The sequence below is a fragment of the Mercenaria mercenaria genome, chromosome 2, assembly GCF_021730395.1.
Source record: "Mercenaria mercenaria strain notata chromosome 2, MADL_Memer_1, whole genome shotgun sequence".
In the NCBI taxonomy this organism is placed as follows: domain Eukaryota; kingdom Metazoa; phylum Mollusca; class Bivalvia; order Venerida; family Veneridae; genus Mercenaria; species Mercenaria mercenaria.
In genome coordinates, this window is record NC_069362.1 from 7,259,152 (window position 1) to 7,272,970 (window position 13,819).

General features: G+C 34.8%; 1 protein-coding gene across 3 annotated transcripts in view; it reads left to right on the plus strand.

Annotated features, from left to right (window-relative positions):
* The window catches only part of LOC123563106 (5-phosphohydroxy-L-lysine phospho-lyase-like), a 61,880-nt gene that overhangs the window by 33,039 nt on the left and 15,022 nt on the right, over positions 1 to 13,819 (plus strand). The window contains exons 6-7 of one of the 3 annotated variants that reach the window (XM_053528998.1): positions 93 to 209; positions 4,957 to 5,039. In XM_053528998.1, the coding sequence (XP_053384973.1) occupies positions 93 to 209; positions 4,957 to 5,039 (200 nt within the window). Of the gene's footprint in view, positions 1 to 92; positions 210 to 4,956; positions 5,040 to 10,568; positions 10,652 to 12,570; positions 12,654 to 13,819 lie in introns of all 3 variants that reach the window. The other 2 variants (XM_053529007.1, XM_053529000.1) reach the window with 2 other exon arrangements.

Consider the following 13,819-nt stretch of genomic DNA (forward strand, 5'->3'; position numbering starts at 1 on the left):
TCAGACAGGAAAACGAGATCTCTAATGAAAATTATTGATCCCACAGAAGTAGTGATGCCTTAAAGAGCAGTGCAATTATTTTGTTTTTGCAGGTTCCAGTACCAGATACATATCGGGGTAAATACAGAGAAGACTCCCTAAGTCCAGGTCACCTGTATGCCCAGGAGGTGAAAACTGCCATCAGAAAGGCTGTGGAAAATGGTAGAAGCGTAAGTTTTGTCAAAATCTAATTAATTTAGGGATTTATGCAAGTTTGAATATGGGTAATCTGGGGTAAAAAACTAGGTAGCAAGGTCAGAACAAAGGAAAACCATGTGTATGCAGTAGGGACTGCATTTTACACTGGATCTTCATGAAATTTGATCACAGTGTTTGTCTTAATGACATCTAGGTCAAGTATGAATCTGGGTCATGTTGGGTCAAAAACAAGGTAATCCAGTCAAAACAAAGGAAAAGCTTGATAACACTTTAGAGGCCACAATTATGACCATATCTTAATGAAATTTGGTCGCAAATGTTTATCTTGATGATCTTTGGCCTAATTTCGAATCTGGGTCATCGGGGGTCAAAACCTAGGTCCCCTGTTAAAATAAAAGAAAAACCTTGTGTATGCAATAGAGGCTGCATTTTTCGTTTTCAGTGCATGAAACTTTGTCAGAATGTTTGTCTACGTGAAATCTCAGATTAATTTTTATCTGGGTCATGTGGGGTTAAAAACTAGGTCACCAGGCAAATCAAAGAATAAGCTTGTTTACACTTGAGGGGCCACATTTTTTTATTCTATCTTTATAAAACTTTGTCAGAATGTTTTTATCATAAAGTCTTGAATGATTTCCAATCTGGGTCACGTGGGGCAAAAAACAAGTCACTTGGTCAAATCAAAGGAAAAGCTTGTATACACTCCCAAAACTTGGGAGAATGTTTGTTTTTATGGAATCTTGGACAAGCACGAATCTGGGTCATGTGGGGTCAAAAACTAGGTCATTAGGTCAAATCAAAGAAAATACTGTTTACACTCAAAAGGCTACATTTTTGGTCCAGTCTTAATGAACATTGGTCAGAATATATGTTTCCATGAAATCACTATATCAAACATGTTTACACTGTTATGGTGTGTTTCTCAGGTGAGCGACCTAGGGCCATCTTGGCTCTCTTGTTCCATCGGTCTGTCACTCTTCTTGTCTGGTCTGTAAATCTGTCAGCCTTCAAGGAGTTAAGACATTTTTTGTTGCAAATTTTCCCCAGAATGTTCTCAGTGATTTAATGAGGGAGCATTGGTAACTGAGTGACTGTTACAAATCTTATTTATTTTGCAACTGTTTCTTTATAGTATTACATGAAAGCTGATCTGCTTTATTAAGTTCAATACCTGTGAGGCAGAGATAAGGCACACACGGAAGGGTAATTTAAGAATTACAGTGATTCTGTGCTTGACATGGAAATGTCCACAAATTATACAGTATCAAATGAGAAATCTTTTGAACTGACAACAATGTTTCAGATAGCATATAGACATTGCCTAGCAACCATAAAATCTGACTTTCCTTACCGTTAAGTAACTACTGCCAGTCTTAGAAATGTTATAGTTACAAAGTAATGCTGATTATATATTATGTGCCTAAATAAGTGGGTGGAAAATATAGGTGGCTGTAACATTGTCATTAATCAATAAGAATATAATGCTGTTTGAATTGTTTTTCTAGACAGTTGTGTCTCTCTTCTAAGTTTTTTAACCAGTTGGAAGACTGCACTTGATTCCCAATCTGATTAAAATCATCTCCAGTTAACACTACCCATTGGATCTGACGACAGGCTATTGAGACTCACCTTCTCCAACCAGATCCTTGCTTTCAACATTTTGAAAGGTCATGAAAGATGGTAGTGAGGTTCATCGTGATCAGCAGATGACCCTTATTGATTTTAAGGTCAAAGGTCAAGGTTACAGTGACCCTGAACATTTAAACCGTTTCCAGACAATAACTTGAGAATGCTTGGGCCTAGGATCATGAAACTTGATAGGGAGGTTGGTCATGACCTGAAGATGACCCCTATAGATTTTGAGATCTGTAGGCTAAAGGTCAAGGTCACATTGACCTGGAACAGTTAAACACTTTCCAGACGATACCTTGAGAACGCTTGGGCCTAGGATCACTAAACTTCATAGGGAGGTTGATCATGACCAGGAGATGACCCCTGTTGATTTTGAGGTACATAGGTCAAAGGTCAATGTCACTTTGAACCAGAACAGTAGAACTTTTGTTTACAGTGAGCAAATAACTTATGCTCTTTGTGCAATTACTGAATGCATCAAGGGGGGCATTTCATGTTCAACGAGCTCTTGTTTAAAGATAGTTTAGAGACAAAACCTCATGTTCTTATTAGCTCATCTGATTTTTTGAAAAAAAATGATGAGTTATTGTCATCACTTGAGCGGTTGTCGGCGTCTGCGTCGGCGTTGCCTGGTTAAGTTTTATGTTTAGGTCAGCTTTTCTCCTAAACTATCAAAGCTATTGCTTTGAAACTTGGAATACTTGTTCACCATCATAAGCTGACCCTGTATAGCAAGAAACATAACTCCATCTTGCTTTTTGCAAGATTTATGGCCCCTTTTGTACTTAGAAAAATATCAGATTTCTTGGTTAAGTTTTATGTTTAGGTCAACTTTTCTCCTAAACTATCAAAGCTATTGCTTTGAAACTTGGAATACTTGTTCACCATCATAAGCAGACCCTGTACATCAAGAAACATAACTCCATCTTGCTTTTTGCAAGATTTATTGCCCTTTTGGACTTAGAAAATCAGTTTTCTTGGTTAAGTTTTATGTTTAGGTCAGCTTTTATCCTAAACTATCAAAGCTATTGCTTTAAAACTTGCAACACTTGTTCACCATCATAAGTTGACCCTGTATAGCAAGAAACATAACTCCATCCTGCTTTTTGCAAGATTTATGGCCCCTTTTGGACTTAGAAAATATCAGATTTCTTGGTTAAGTTTTATGTTTAGGTCAACTTTTTCTCTTAAACTATCAAAGCTATTGCTTTGAAACTTGCAACACTTGTTCACCATCATAAGCTGACCCTGTACAGCAAGCAACATAACTCCATCCTGCTTTTTGCAATAATTATTGCCCCTTTTGGACTTAGAAAATCATTTTCTTGGTTGAGTATTATGTTTAAGTCAACTTTTCTCATAAACTATCAAAGCTATTGCTTTAAAACTTGCAACAGTTTTTCACCATCATAAGTGGACACTGTACATCAAGAAACATAACTCTATCCTGCTTTTTGCAAATATGATGGCCCTTTTTAGACTTTTTAGAAAATCATGGGTAGGACAATATTTCTATTACACAAATAAAATCAGATGAGCGTCAGCACCCGCAAGGCGGTGCTCTTGTGTTCATAATATAATGAAGCGTCAATTCTGAAGAAAATTATTCAGCTAAAATCCAGTTCCTTTTAGTCTTGTTGAAACAAGTCGTCTTATTGGTTCAAATAAAAATAGATTGGTGGGAATAAAAATAGCAATATTGGGAATCAGATTTTACATAAGCTGAATTTGAATGGGCTGTCATCAGATCTACTTTTTAAGAAGATCGAGAACTTAGTCAGATTGACCTTATTCCATAATGTTAATTTTTAGATATTTTCACAACATAATTTTTTTTATACGCCCAAAGGGACGTATTATGTTATAACGCTGGTGTCCGTCCGTCCGTCCGTTAGCAATTTCGTATCCGCTCTGTAACTCTTGAACCCCTTGAAGGATTTCAAGGAAATTTGACACAAATGTTCACCACACCGAGACGATGTGCAGAGCGCATGTTTTGGATATCTCGCTTCAAGGTCAAGGTCACACTTAGGAGTCAAAGGTCATATCAGTTTGTTTCGTGTCCGCTCTATAACTCTTCAACCCCTTGAAGGATTTCAAAGAAACTTGACACAAATGTTCACCACACCAAGATGACGTGCAGAGCGCATGTTCTGGACGACCGGCTTCAATGTCAATGTCACATTTAGGGGTCAATAGTCATATCAGTTTGTTTTGTGTCCGCTCTGTAACTCTTGAACTGCTGGAAGGATTTCAAAGAAACTTGGCAGAAATGTTCACCACACAGAGACGATGTGCAGAGTGCATGTTCCGGATGACTCGCTTCAAGGTCAAGGTCACACTTAAGGGTCAAAGATCATATATGACTTTGCTTTGTGTATATTGCTCTGCATTGCAGTGCTCTTGTTTTTATTTGGCAGATCTCTTTTTTGTACTTACAATATTTTATTTTTTTTTGACTTACTTCCCTTTTATATTACTATAAATAGCTTGTTTTGAAACTTTTTTATTATTGGCCCTAGGGAAAAACCGAGACCACTTTTCTGTGGTACAACATGGATGGTACTTCCAATTTTTAGGTTTATTTTTACATACCTGTACCTGATAAGGATTTTTTTGTAGACTTTGAATATTTTTTTTGTGGACTTCGATTTGTTTTTTGAAGTTTTCCTTTTGTTGTTCCAGTCCTTTGGGCTACAACAGTCAAGTTCTTAAAATTTTGCTTCCATCCTATGATGTAAGCCTTTGGGCGTATATTGCCTCGCTTGGCGGCGCTCTTGTTAAGATATATAACACTTCGGCTTTCAGTGTAACAATTTCATTTAGGAATAGGTGACAGTTTAGAAGTTTCATGTTATACAAAAGCTAAATTATTATTTTTATTATTGCAGATGTTATTAATTATTTTTTTGCAAATAAGTTTAGTTTGTTTCAGGTTTTCAAATAATTAGGTATATTTGGCTTTCCATGGTAGAACGTCTTTAATCCCAGGTCATAGGGCACCATAACTGTTCCAGTTAGAAAAAGAAATTGTGATCATAACAGCCAGGTGATCTCAATACACACATGGTCACTAGATCAGGTTTTACTGTAATTGTATACATATTACATGTTATTTCTATACAGGTAGCTGGTTTTATTAGCGAGCCGATATTGACCAGTGCTGGCACGGTTGTTCCGCCTCCAAACTATTTAAAATATGTTTACAGGTAAAGACATTGGTGCTGCGGCATAATGTTTTAATCACCATCCTTTTTGCTAGTATATATAACATAATACTTGTAATGTTTTAGACAGTAACTTTGTTCTGATAAAACATTTGAGATATATAATGTAGGTACATATTGCAGTTGTTTAACAATTCCCTATTTGGGTATAGTTTATACATGGTCAGTTATTTGCCAAAGTCTCCATCCGTATTGACCCGAAATTGAACCAAAGTCAGAAATATAATATACTATTCTGCAACAGTATTACAAAGATGGCACTTTGTTATTATTACACTAAACCATTACAAGTATATTAGCCTGTTACTGCATGCACACTAATTTGGTTATTATATATTAAACTGCATGTATATCTGCTGTGTCTAATTTCTAAACTTGTTAAAACTTGAAAAAATTTGGGGTGAATTCATTGAAATTATATTGCTTTTTCAAAACTTGTCTTAAAAAACTTGAAAACTTGAAAATTTTCTTAAACGCCTATTTCAACACACAAAGCATCTTCAATGGCGTTGTACACTCATGCATCAAAAACAGCAAAAACAATTCATCAGTATAGCAAAAACAATTTGTCAGTATGTCTTACATTTTCACTGAAGTGAAGCAGTATGGTTGTGTGTGGGAGGGAGCGGGGTGTGGAGTTGGAGGGGAGGGAGGGCAGGGCATATGCTTTTTAAAAAAGCAGTCTCTTGTTCTTTATTAAAATGGTAAAACATTTTAAGTCACCAATTGATGAGTTATGCCTTTTTAACATTTTCCTAGAAGCTAGAACTTAGGTCATGCCAAAAGTTAGAGAGATAGAGCCTTTATAATTCATCAAAGATTAAATTCTCTGTGAATAGAACATTTCTGATTTCAGTCTCCTGTGAAAGAATATTTGGCACATTTTGGCAATATTGTAAGGTTTCTTTATAGTGCAGGTTATTTGTATTTATGGAACATCTTTGCCAACTAAGTGATATTAACAAAGGAGAGTATATCAGGTTGCCCTAGAATTGTATCTGTCATGATAGACCACATTGAAGTAGCTGAGACCCATTAATAAAAGGAAAGAAAAATCAGAAGCTATAAAAGAAGGTAGCAGTATTGGAAAATAGAATAAAAGATGGTTGCAGTATTGGGAAATAAAATGAAAGAAGGTAGTGGTTTTGGGAAATAGAATAAAAGAAGGTAGCGGTATTAGGAAATAGAATAAAAGAAGGTAGTGGTTTTGGGAAATAGAAGCAACGAAGGTAGGAGTATTGGGAAATAGAATAAAAGACAGTAGCGGCATTTGAAAATAGAATAAAAGAAGGTTGTGGAATTGGAAAATTGAATAAAGGAAGCTTAACTGTTTATACACCTGCTATGCATGATAGAATAATGAGGGCAAGGTCACATTAGTGACATTTTTTATTCATCATGGGGCTTCTATGATTGATTGGTTAAGGCCACTAACTTCAAATTACTTGTCCCAATCTATAGTGGGTTCCAAAACCCGCTTGCGATATAAAATTTCTTTCATTTTATGGAAGGAGCCTTTCCAGGTGGTTTGCTGTCGATTGATGACTCTATGTATACACCCCACACCAAAAATAGTCAAGGTGAACTTTCCTATAGTCAACCATCACCATTTAAGTGGAACTTTAAGTCACCATAATCCTGACCTTGTGCTGGTATAACTTTCAACCAATCCAAAAAAATGATAATTTAACATATTCTCCAAATGAACTTCAAAATACTGTGAAGGTGGTATGACTGTTTCATTAGAAACAAAAGAAATATGGAGAAAATACTATAAAATCTGTAAACACTATGCAGATGTGGCTTGTTGTGGTGGTTGTGACATTATAAATCATTGTAAGTTCATTGGTTTTGCAAGTAGAATAGTGTTATGAATAAACATTAATGTCCAAGATCAAGAAAATGCTGACCAGTTTAATCTTACTAAGGCAGATATACAAAACAACTTTTCCACAGTCAAACCTTTTGGCAGCAAGCTTATAATACATTACTGTGAGTGGCTGTTGATTCTTAATATAAACACAGAATATTAATGTTCACTGTAGTCAGTGTTATTAAAATCTAATTTTATTTAAAAAAAAAAAAATCTTTCAGAGTATTGCATTGTATAATGTGCACTGTACTATGTATACCATTTGGATAAGAGAAAAACTTCATGAGAGTTATATTATAATTATATACTGCTATTAAATTATAAATAATAAATCCAATTTCAAATCCGTTTTATTTAAGTACGTCCAGGAATTTTAATTTTAGCCTTGGTTTGATTCAAAGACTAATTTAAGAAATGCAAGTTATATCTTCACTGAAAGGTTTGACAGCAGTATACATGTATGTTGTGTCTTAGATAGATTCCTTTCTTAAGTAAGTGTACAAATTGTAGCAGTTTTACCGTGTACATTGAATGTATAAAGTAAAGTAAAATACATTGTAAATAATTATGTAAAATCTGCTATTGTTAGTCATGTATGTTAGTTAGTCATATTTACAGTTGTCTAGTTTATAATCATCCTCATCCATCACAGGTTGGTCAAAATCCCAAGTCTTTCTTTCTTTTATCTTTTGAGAATGCCCACTCGTAAAGACTACCAGGAATGGACTCGGCTAATCAGTTTTTGCAATCATTTGGCACACCAAATTGAAAATTTAATCAATATCTTAGCAAATTACTTGCTCATAATGAATTAAGACCATACTGCATGCACCTTAATGGGAGGAGGTTAATACAGAACCTCTAATAGGAATCTTTCTATTTGTAATGAGCAGTTTTGTTTCCTTAAATAGATCTCAAATAGGATTTTCAGAAATTAAATTTTGCCTTATGTGATTGATATGAAATGGTATATATTTCACATAAGACCTTTATCAAGGAGGTAAAAAAATACTTCTCTGTTTGTATTGATTTTTCCTAGCATGCTGCCTATTAGAGGTTATTTGATGCAGATTTTCTCCATAATGGTAGTCTGTCTAAAAACTTAATGTTCGCAATGAAACCTTGTGCAAGTTTATAACATTTCTTTGACTTTTATTTAAATAGACCTTTTGAATGCTTTTTAGCTCACTTGTCACATAGTGACAAGGTGAGCTTTTGTGATCAACCGTTGTCCATCTGTCATTCGTCCATCTAGCCATAATTTCTTGTGAACATGATAGATCGAGACCACATTCTGCAATCAATTTTAGTCAAACTGTAATGGCATAATATCTCGGTTCCTTTCGAAAACTGGCCAGATCCCATCATGGGTTCCAGAGTTATGGCCCCTTAAATGGCCAAAATTTCCTATTTTGGCTTTTGCAACCATATAGAGACTTCATTTATGGTTTGATTTGATACAAACTTGCAAAATATCTTTAACAACAGTAGATCTTGGATTCCATGATGAATCAATCCGATCAGATCATAGGTTACGATGTTATGGCCGCTGATTGACCCCTGAAAGAGCCGGAATTTGTGAATTAGCTCATCTGATTTTTGGAAAAAAAATGATGAGTTATTGTCATCACTTGAATGGCATCGGTGTCGGCGTTTCCTTGGTAAGTTTTATGTTTAGGCCAGCTCTTCTCCTGAACTATCAAAGCTATTGCTTTGAAACTTGCAACATTTGTTCACCATCATAGGCTGACCCTGTACAGCAAGAAACATAACTCCATCCTGCTTATTACAAGATTTATGGCCCCTTTTATACTCAGAAAATATCAGATTTCTTGGTTAAGTTTTGTTTAGGTCAACTTTTCTCCTAAACTATCAAAGATATTGCTTTGAAACTTGCAACTCTTGTTCACCATCATAAGCTGACCCTGTACATCAAGAAACATAACTCCATCCTGCTTTTTGCAAGAATTATTGCCCCTTTTGGACTTAGAAAATCAGTTTTCTTGGTTAAGTTTTATGTTTAGGTCAGCTGTTCTCCTAAACTATCAAAGCTATTGCTTTAAAACTTGTAACACTTGTTCAACATCATAAGCTGACCCTGTACAACAAGAAACATAACTCCATCCTGCTTTTTGCAAGATTTATGGCCCCTTTTGGACTTAGAAAATATCAGATTTCTTGGTTAAGTTTTATGTTTAGGTCAACTTTTTCTCTTAAACTATCAAAGCTATTGCTTTGAAACTTGCAACACTTGTTCACCATCATAAGCTGACACTGTACATCAAGAAACATAACTCCATCCTGCTTTTTTCACGAATTATTACCCCTTTTGGACTTAGAAAATCAATTTTCTTGGTTGAGTAATATGTTTAAGTCAGCTTTTCTCCTAAACTATCAAAGCTATTGCTTTAAAACTTGCAACACTTGTTCACCATCATAAGCTGACCATGTACAGCAAGAAACATAACTCTGTCCTGCTTTTTGCGAGACTTATGGCCCCTTTTGGACTTAGAAAATATCAGATTTCTTGGTTAAGTTTTATGTTTAGGTCAGCTTTTCTCCTAAACTATTCGAGCTATTGCTTTGAAACTTGCAACAGTTGTTTACCATCATAAGCTGACTATGTACATCAAGAAACTTAACTCCATCCTGCTTTTTGCAAGAATTATGGCCCTTTTTGGACTTAGAAAATCATGGGTAGGACAATTTTTCTATTATACAAAAAAAAAATCAGATGAGCGTCAGCACCTGCAAGGCAGTTCTCTTGTTTTTACTTTGTGAACACGATAGTAGTGACTTTTTACATTTGATTTTAACCACACTTACACACAACTTCAGTCACAATAAGATCTTGGTTCCTCTCAAAAACCGGCTAGATTCCTTCATGTGTTGTAGAGTTACTGTCCTTGATGATTCCAAGGCCAAATTTAACAGGTGAGGGATTATGGTCATCATGACCCTCTTCCTTATTATGACTTCTCATAAAGAGCTGGAAAGTGAGCATAATATCATTGAATAAACTATGCCAGGTATTTATTTTTTTAGAGGCTAAAAGAAGAAAAAGACATTGAAAATGGATCACAACTACTCAAACTTACCATAACTGTGAACCTTCATTTGGACATGGATTAAAATATAAGAGAACTAATTGCTTTTTAGAGAATTTTTCAGCATCTTATCTGAATTGTTTAAAAATAACAGTTTGGCTCTGACACCACACATTCTTAAGTATTATCATTGAAAACTAGATCAGCTAACAATCCTTAGACTTGGTCTAGAGGTTGCTAGTGATAACTGTTGTCTTTTGATTGTAGAACTGTAAGTGAAAATTGAACAAATGAAGATGATTAATGTCATACATGACTGTGATGATGGAAAGACTTACTTTTGACGGATACTGCTACATTTGTACGTATAGATAGTTTTGCTTCTAATCTTCAGCTTCTTATTTAACTTATATCTACATCACCTGACTGTCTTCACTGTGCATCAGCAACTGACTGCCTTCAGTGTGCATCAGCTGTCCACGGTTTGCAGCACCTGTCCTTATGTGCATCAACTGACCTCATTGTGTATTAGCTGACCTCAGTGTTACACCACATTTAAGAAAACTAAAAATCTATGACTTGATTGAACAGATAGCTGGATTTATAAGTGAGCCAGTTTTGACAAAAGCAGGGATGGTGTTTCCTCCAAAGTATTTCCACCACCATGTGTACAGGTATAACATGTGATACCAAGTTGACGTTTTTATGTGTACTTTATATATTGTATATACACACATTAAGTAGTGATGGTCAAAGGTTATGGGTAGGCCATTCTAAAACATGTTCATTCCATTCTATTTAACCATTCATATGTGATTTCCTATCAAGGGCAGCATTTATATTGAAACTACTGGTCAGAGTTTAACCAAACTTGGTCAGTTGCTTTGGAAACTGAAAAAGAAAAGATCTTATTTTTATCATCTCTCATGATTGATCATCAGATATAAATTCATAATCATTCAGCTGTTGCAAAATTAGAGGGTTTTCACCTTTCTCACTTTTTGTATAAGTACCACAGTGACTAGTAAAAAAGGCAAAATGTTTACTGATCAGTAGCTGAAAGATTTAAAAAGTTAAAAGTTCAGGCCTGTCTGGCTGAGTCTGTCTAAAATGGTCTCTCCATTCCTTAACATTATTCGCCTCTGGACATTATTACTGTAGATACCCATGTGTAATGCGTACCCATGTATAATATGCACCCCTTCAATTTTCGCCAAAAATCCAGGGGGAAAAACATTTTTGGTCAATTTTGAGGTAGATTGAATACGGAAGTTAGAGTTACATTGACACGGTAATAAATTACCTCCGCCGCGGAGAGCACTCACTGAATCGGTCTTGCTGTACTATCAATTTTTGTTTTCTTGAAAATGAAACCAGTAAGACATTGTTATATTTCTTGTTTCTTTTTTAAAAATTAAATTCTTTAATGAATAAATAGAAAGGAATTGTTTTCAATATCTCAGAGTGACATCTTTCAAAATGAAATGAACTTCTCAATTCAAACCGATAAGTGTGACAGTCCTTTGTTACAGTCTGTTAAACTTTACAGATCAAATAGCATGAAGCCTCGTGTCAGTTTTGTCACAGTTTGATCTCGATAAAAGATAATATTTTATTTTATTAGTGTCATTATATTACAATTTTTGATATATCTTTCTTCAAAATATTGAATTTATATAAAATTAATTTTGTTTAAGGAAAAATATACCACTATTATCTAGTATGGAAGGTAACTGCAGTCATAGTTTTTAGCCAAGATAATGTGCGCGGAGAGTAGTTTCCCTTTACCCAAATGGCGAGAATCTTTAACAAACTTGTTTTGATGCTGGAAAATCATTACCTGTGTATAATACGCACCCATGATTTGGGTGTGGTCTCGGGAATAAAACAACTGTGCATTATACATGAGTATGAACATTATATATGCGATATATTGTATTACTAACATGTAACTTTTTCTATATAATTTCCATTTTAGTATATAGTATAATTTTACTTGTTTGTAGAGTACTCTGACAGTGTTTCATTTTTGTATTCCTACGTTATTGCTGTTTGATTGACATATTTTTGGTAACAGCATCTATATTTTTTTAATTGTTTCCTATTTGTTGAATTAAAGTACACATCTTTTTTAATGGTCTCAAGAAGTTCAGTACTAGAGACATTTTAAAAGTAATTTTCCATTGTCAAAGTATATTCAAAATGTTTTTTTTTTATTTAGATTTTTTGTTGCATGCAGCATATCCTTTTCCAAATTTTTTATCCATTTTCACATAATTATTTTATCCATTTTTACATAATTATATCTGTTAATAAATTAGTAAGAGATATTTTAAATTTGGCTGATATAATGGTAAACTAATCAAAATCAATTTTATTTCCAATATTTTTTTTTTAAATGGAAAACCATGTTCCAAAATGTGTGAATCAAAACATTACAGGTTTGGACTTATTACATCCAAGAAGTGGTTTTGGATTATTTAATTTCAGACTCGTGAGACATCACAACAGTATGTAGTTTGCATGCTACTATTGTAACATTTGAAAACATCTTTGCAGTCCTAAATTTTTGTATTCTATATTATATTTATAGATTGCTGCCTTTGTTAGTGAAACTGTAATGTCACTCTGTGGGATAATTCTTCCACCGAAGTACTTCCTGTCATTAACATATAGGTAATTTGGTGTTACAGCTGAACTTAGTGCAGTAGTGTCAGTGTCGGCTTCATAGGAAGATTGCCCATTGTCAGTAGATGACCACTTCTGTTTTTGGGGTCAGAAGGTCAAAGATCGAGGTTACGGTGATCTCAAAAGTGATAACAGTTGCTTAAAGTAAAGAACTCCTTGGCCTATGCTTGTCCAATTTCATAGTATCATTGCTTATTGTCTGTGCATGACCTCTGTTGTTTTGGTGGTCAGTAGCTTTGAAATTATGTTCACATCTTTATCATCATGAGTTGTGTAAGTAGGCCAAGAACTCTAAATCTTTCATGCATTTGTCCGAATTATGTCCCGTTTTGTACTTAGAAAACTGGAATTTCTTGGTTAAAGGTCCAAGTGTTTTAAATAATTTAAGAGCTACAGCTTTGTAACTTTATACACTTGTTTATTATCATCTAGTGGTAAGTAGGTTAGGAACCATTACTCTCTCTTGAATTTTTTTTTTTAGATTTTTAGCCCTTTTTACCTTAAACAGTTGGCATTTAGCTGTTAGGTCAACTTTCCTTGAATACTGTAGCTTTAACATACATTCCTTTATCATTAGCAGGTGAGTAGGAAGCCAGATAGGGGTCTGGTAGCTGCGTACTACAATCTATCTCATTCAGGCACACATTTATGCAGAATAAAAAAAGATTGAACTATGCATGGCAAAGTCACAGCCCAGACAATCTTTAAAATGACATTTGACCTCTAAGTGTGACCTTGACCTTTGAGATGGGGACTTTGAGTTTGTATGCGACACCCCATCTCATGGAGGTGAACATACAAATTAAGAAAAGATTGCTCCATACTTAGCACAGTTTTGGCACGGAAAGCTCTTAATGACCTTTGACCCCTAATTGTGTCCTTGACCTTTGAGATAGGGCCTTAATTGGGTTTGCCCGCAACACTCTGTCTCATGGAGATGAATATTTATGCCAAATAAAAAAAGATTGCTCCATGCTTATCAAAGTTATGGCCTGGACAATCCCTAAAATGACCTTTAACCCCTAATTGTGATGTTGACCTTTGAGATAGGAACCTGGATGTTAATATTTATGCCAAATATAAACAAGATTTCTTTATGCATGTCAAAGTTATTGCCCGTAGAAGATCTGACATGACCTTTGACCTCCAAGTCT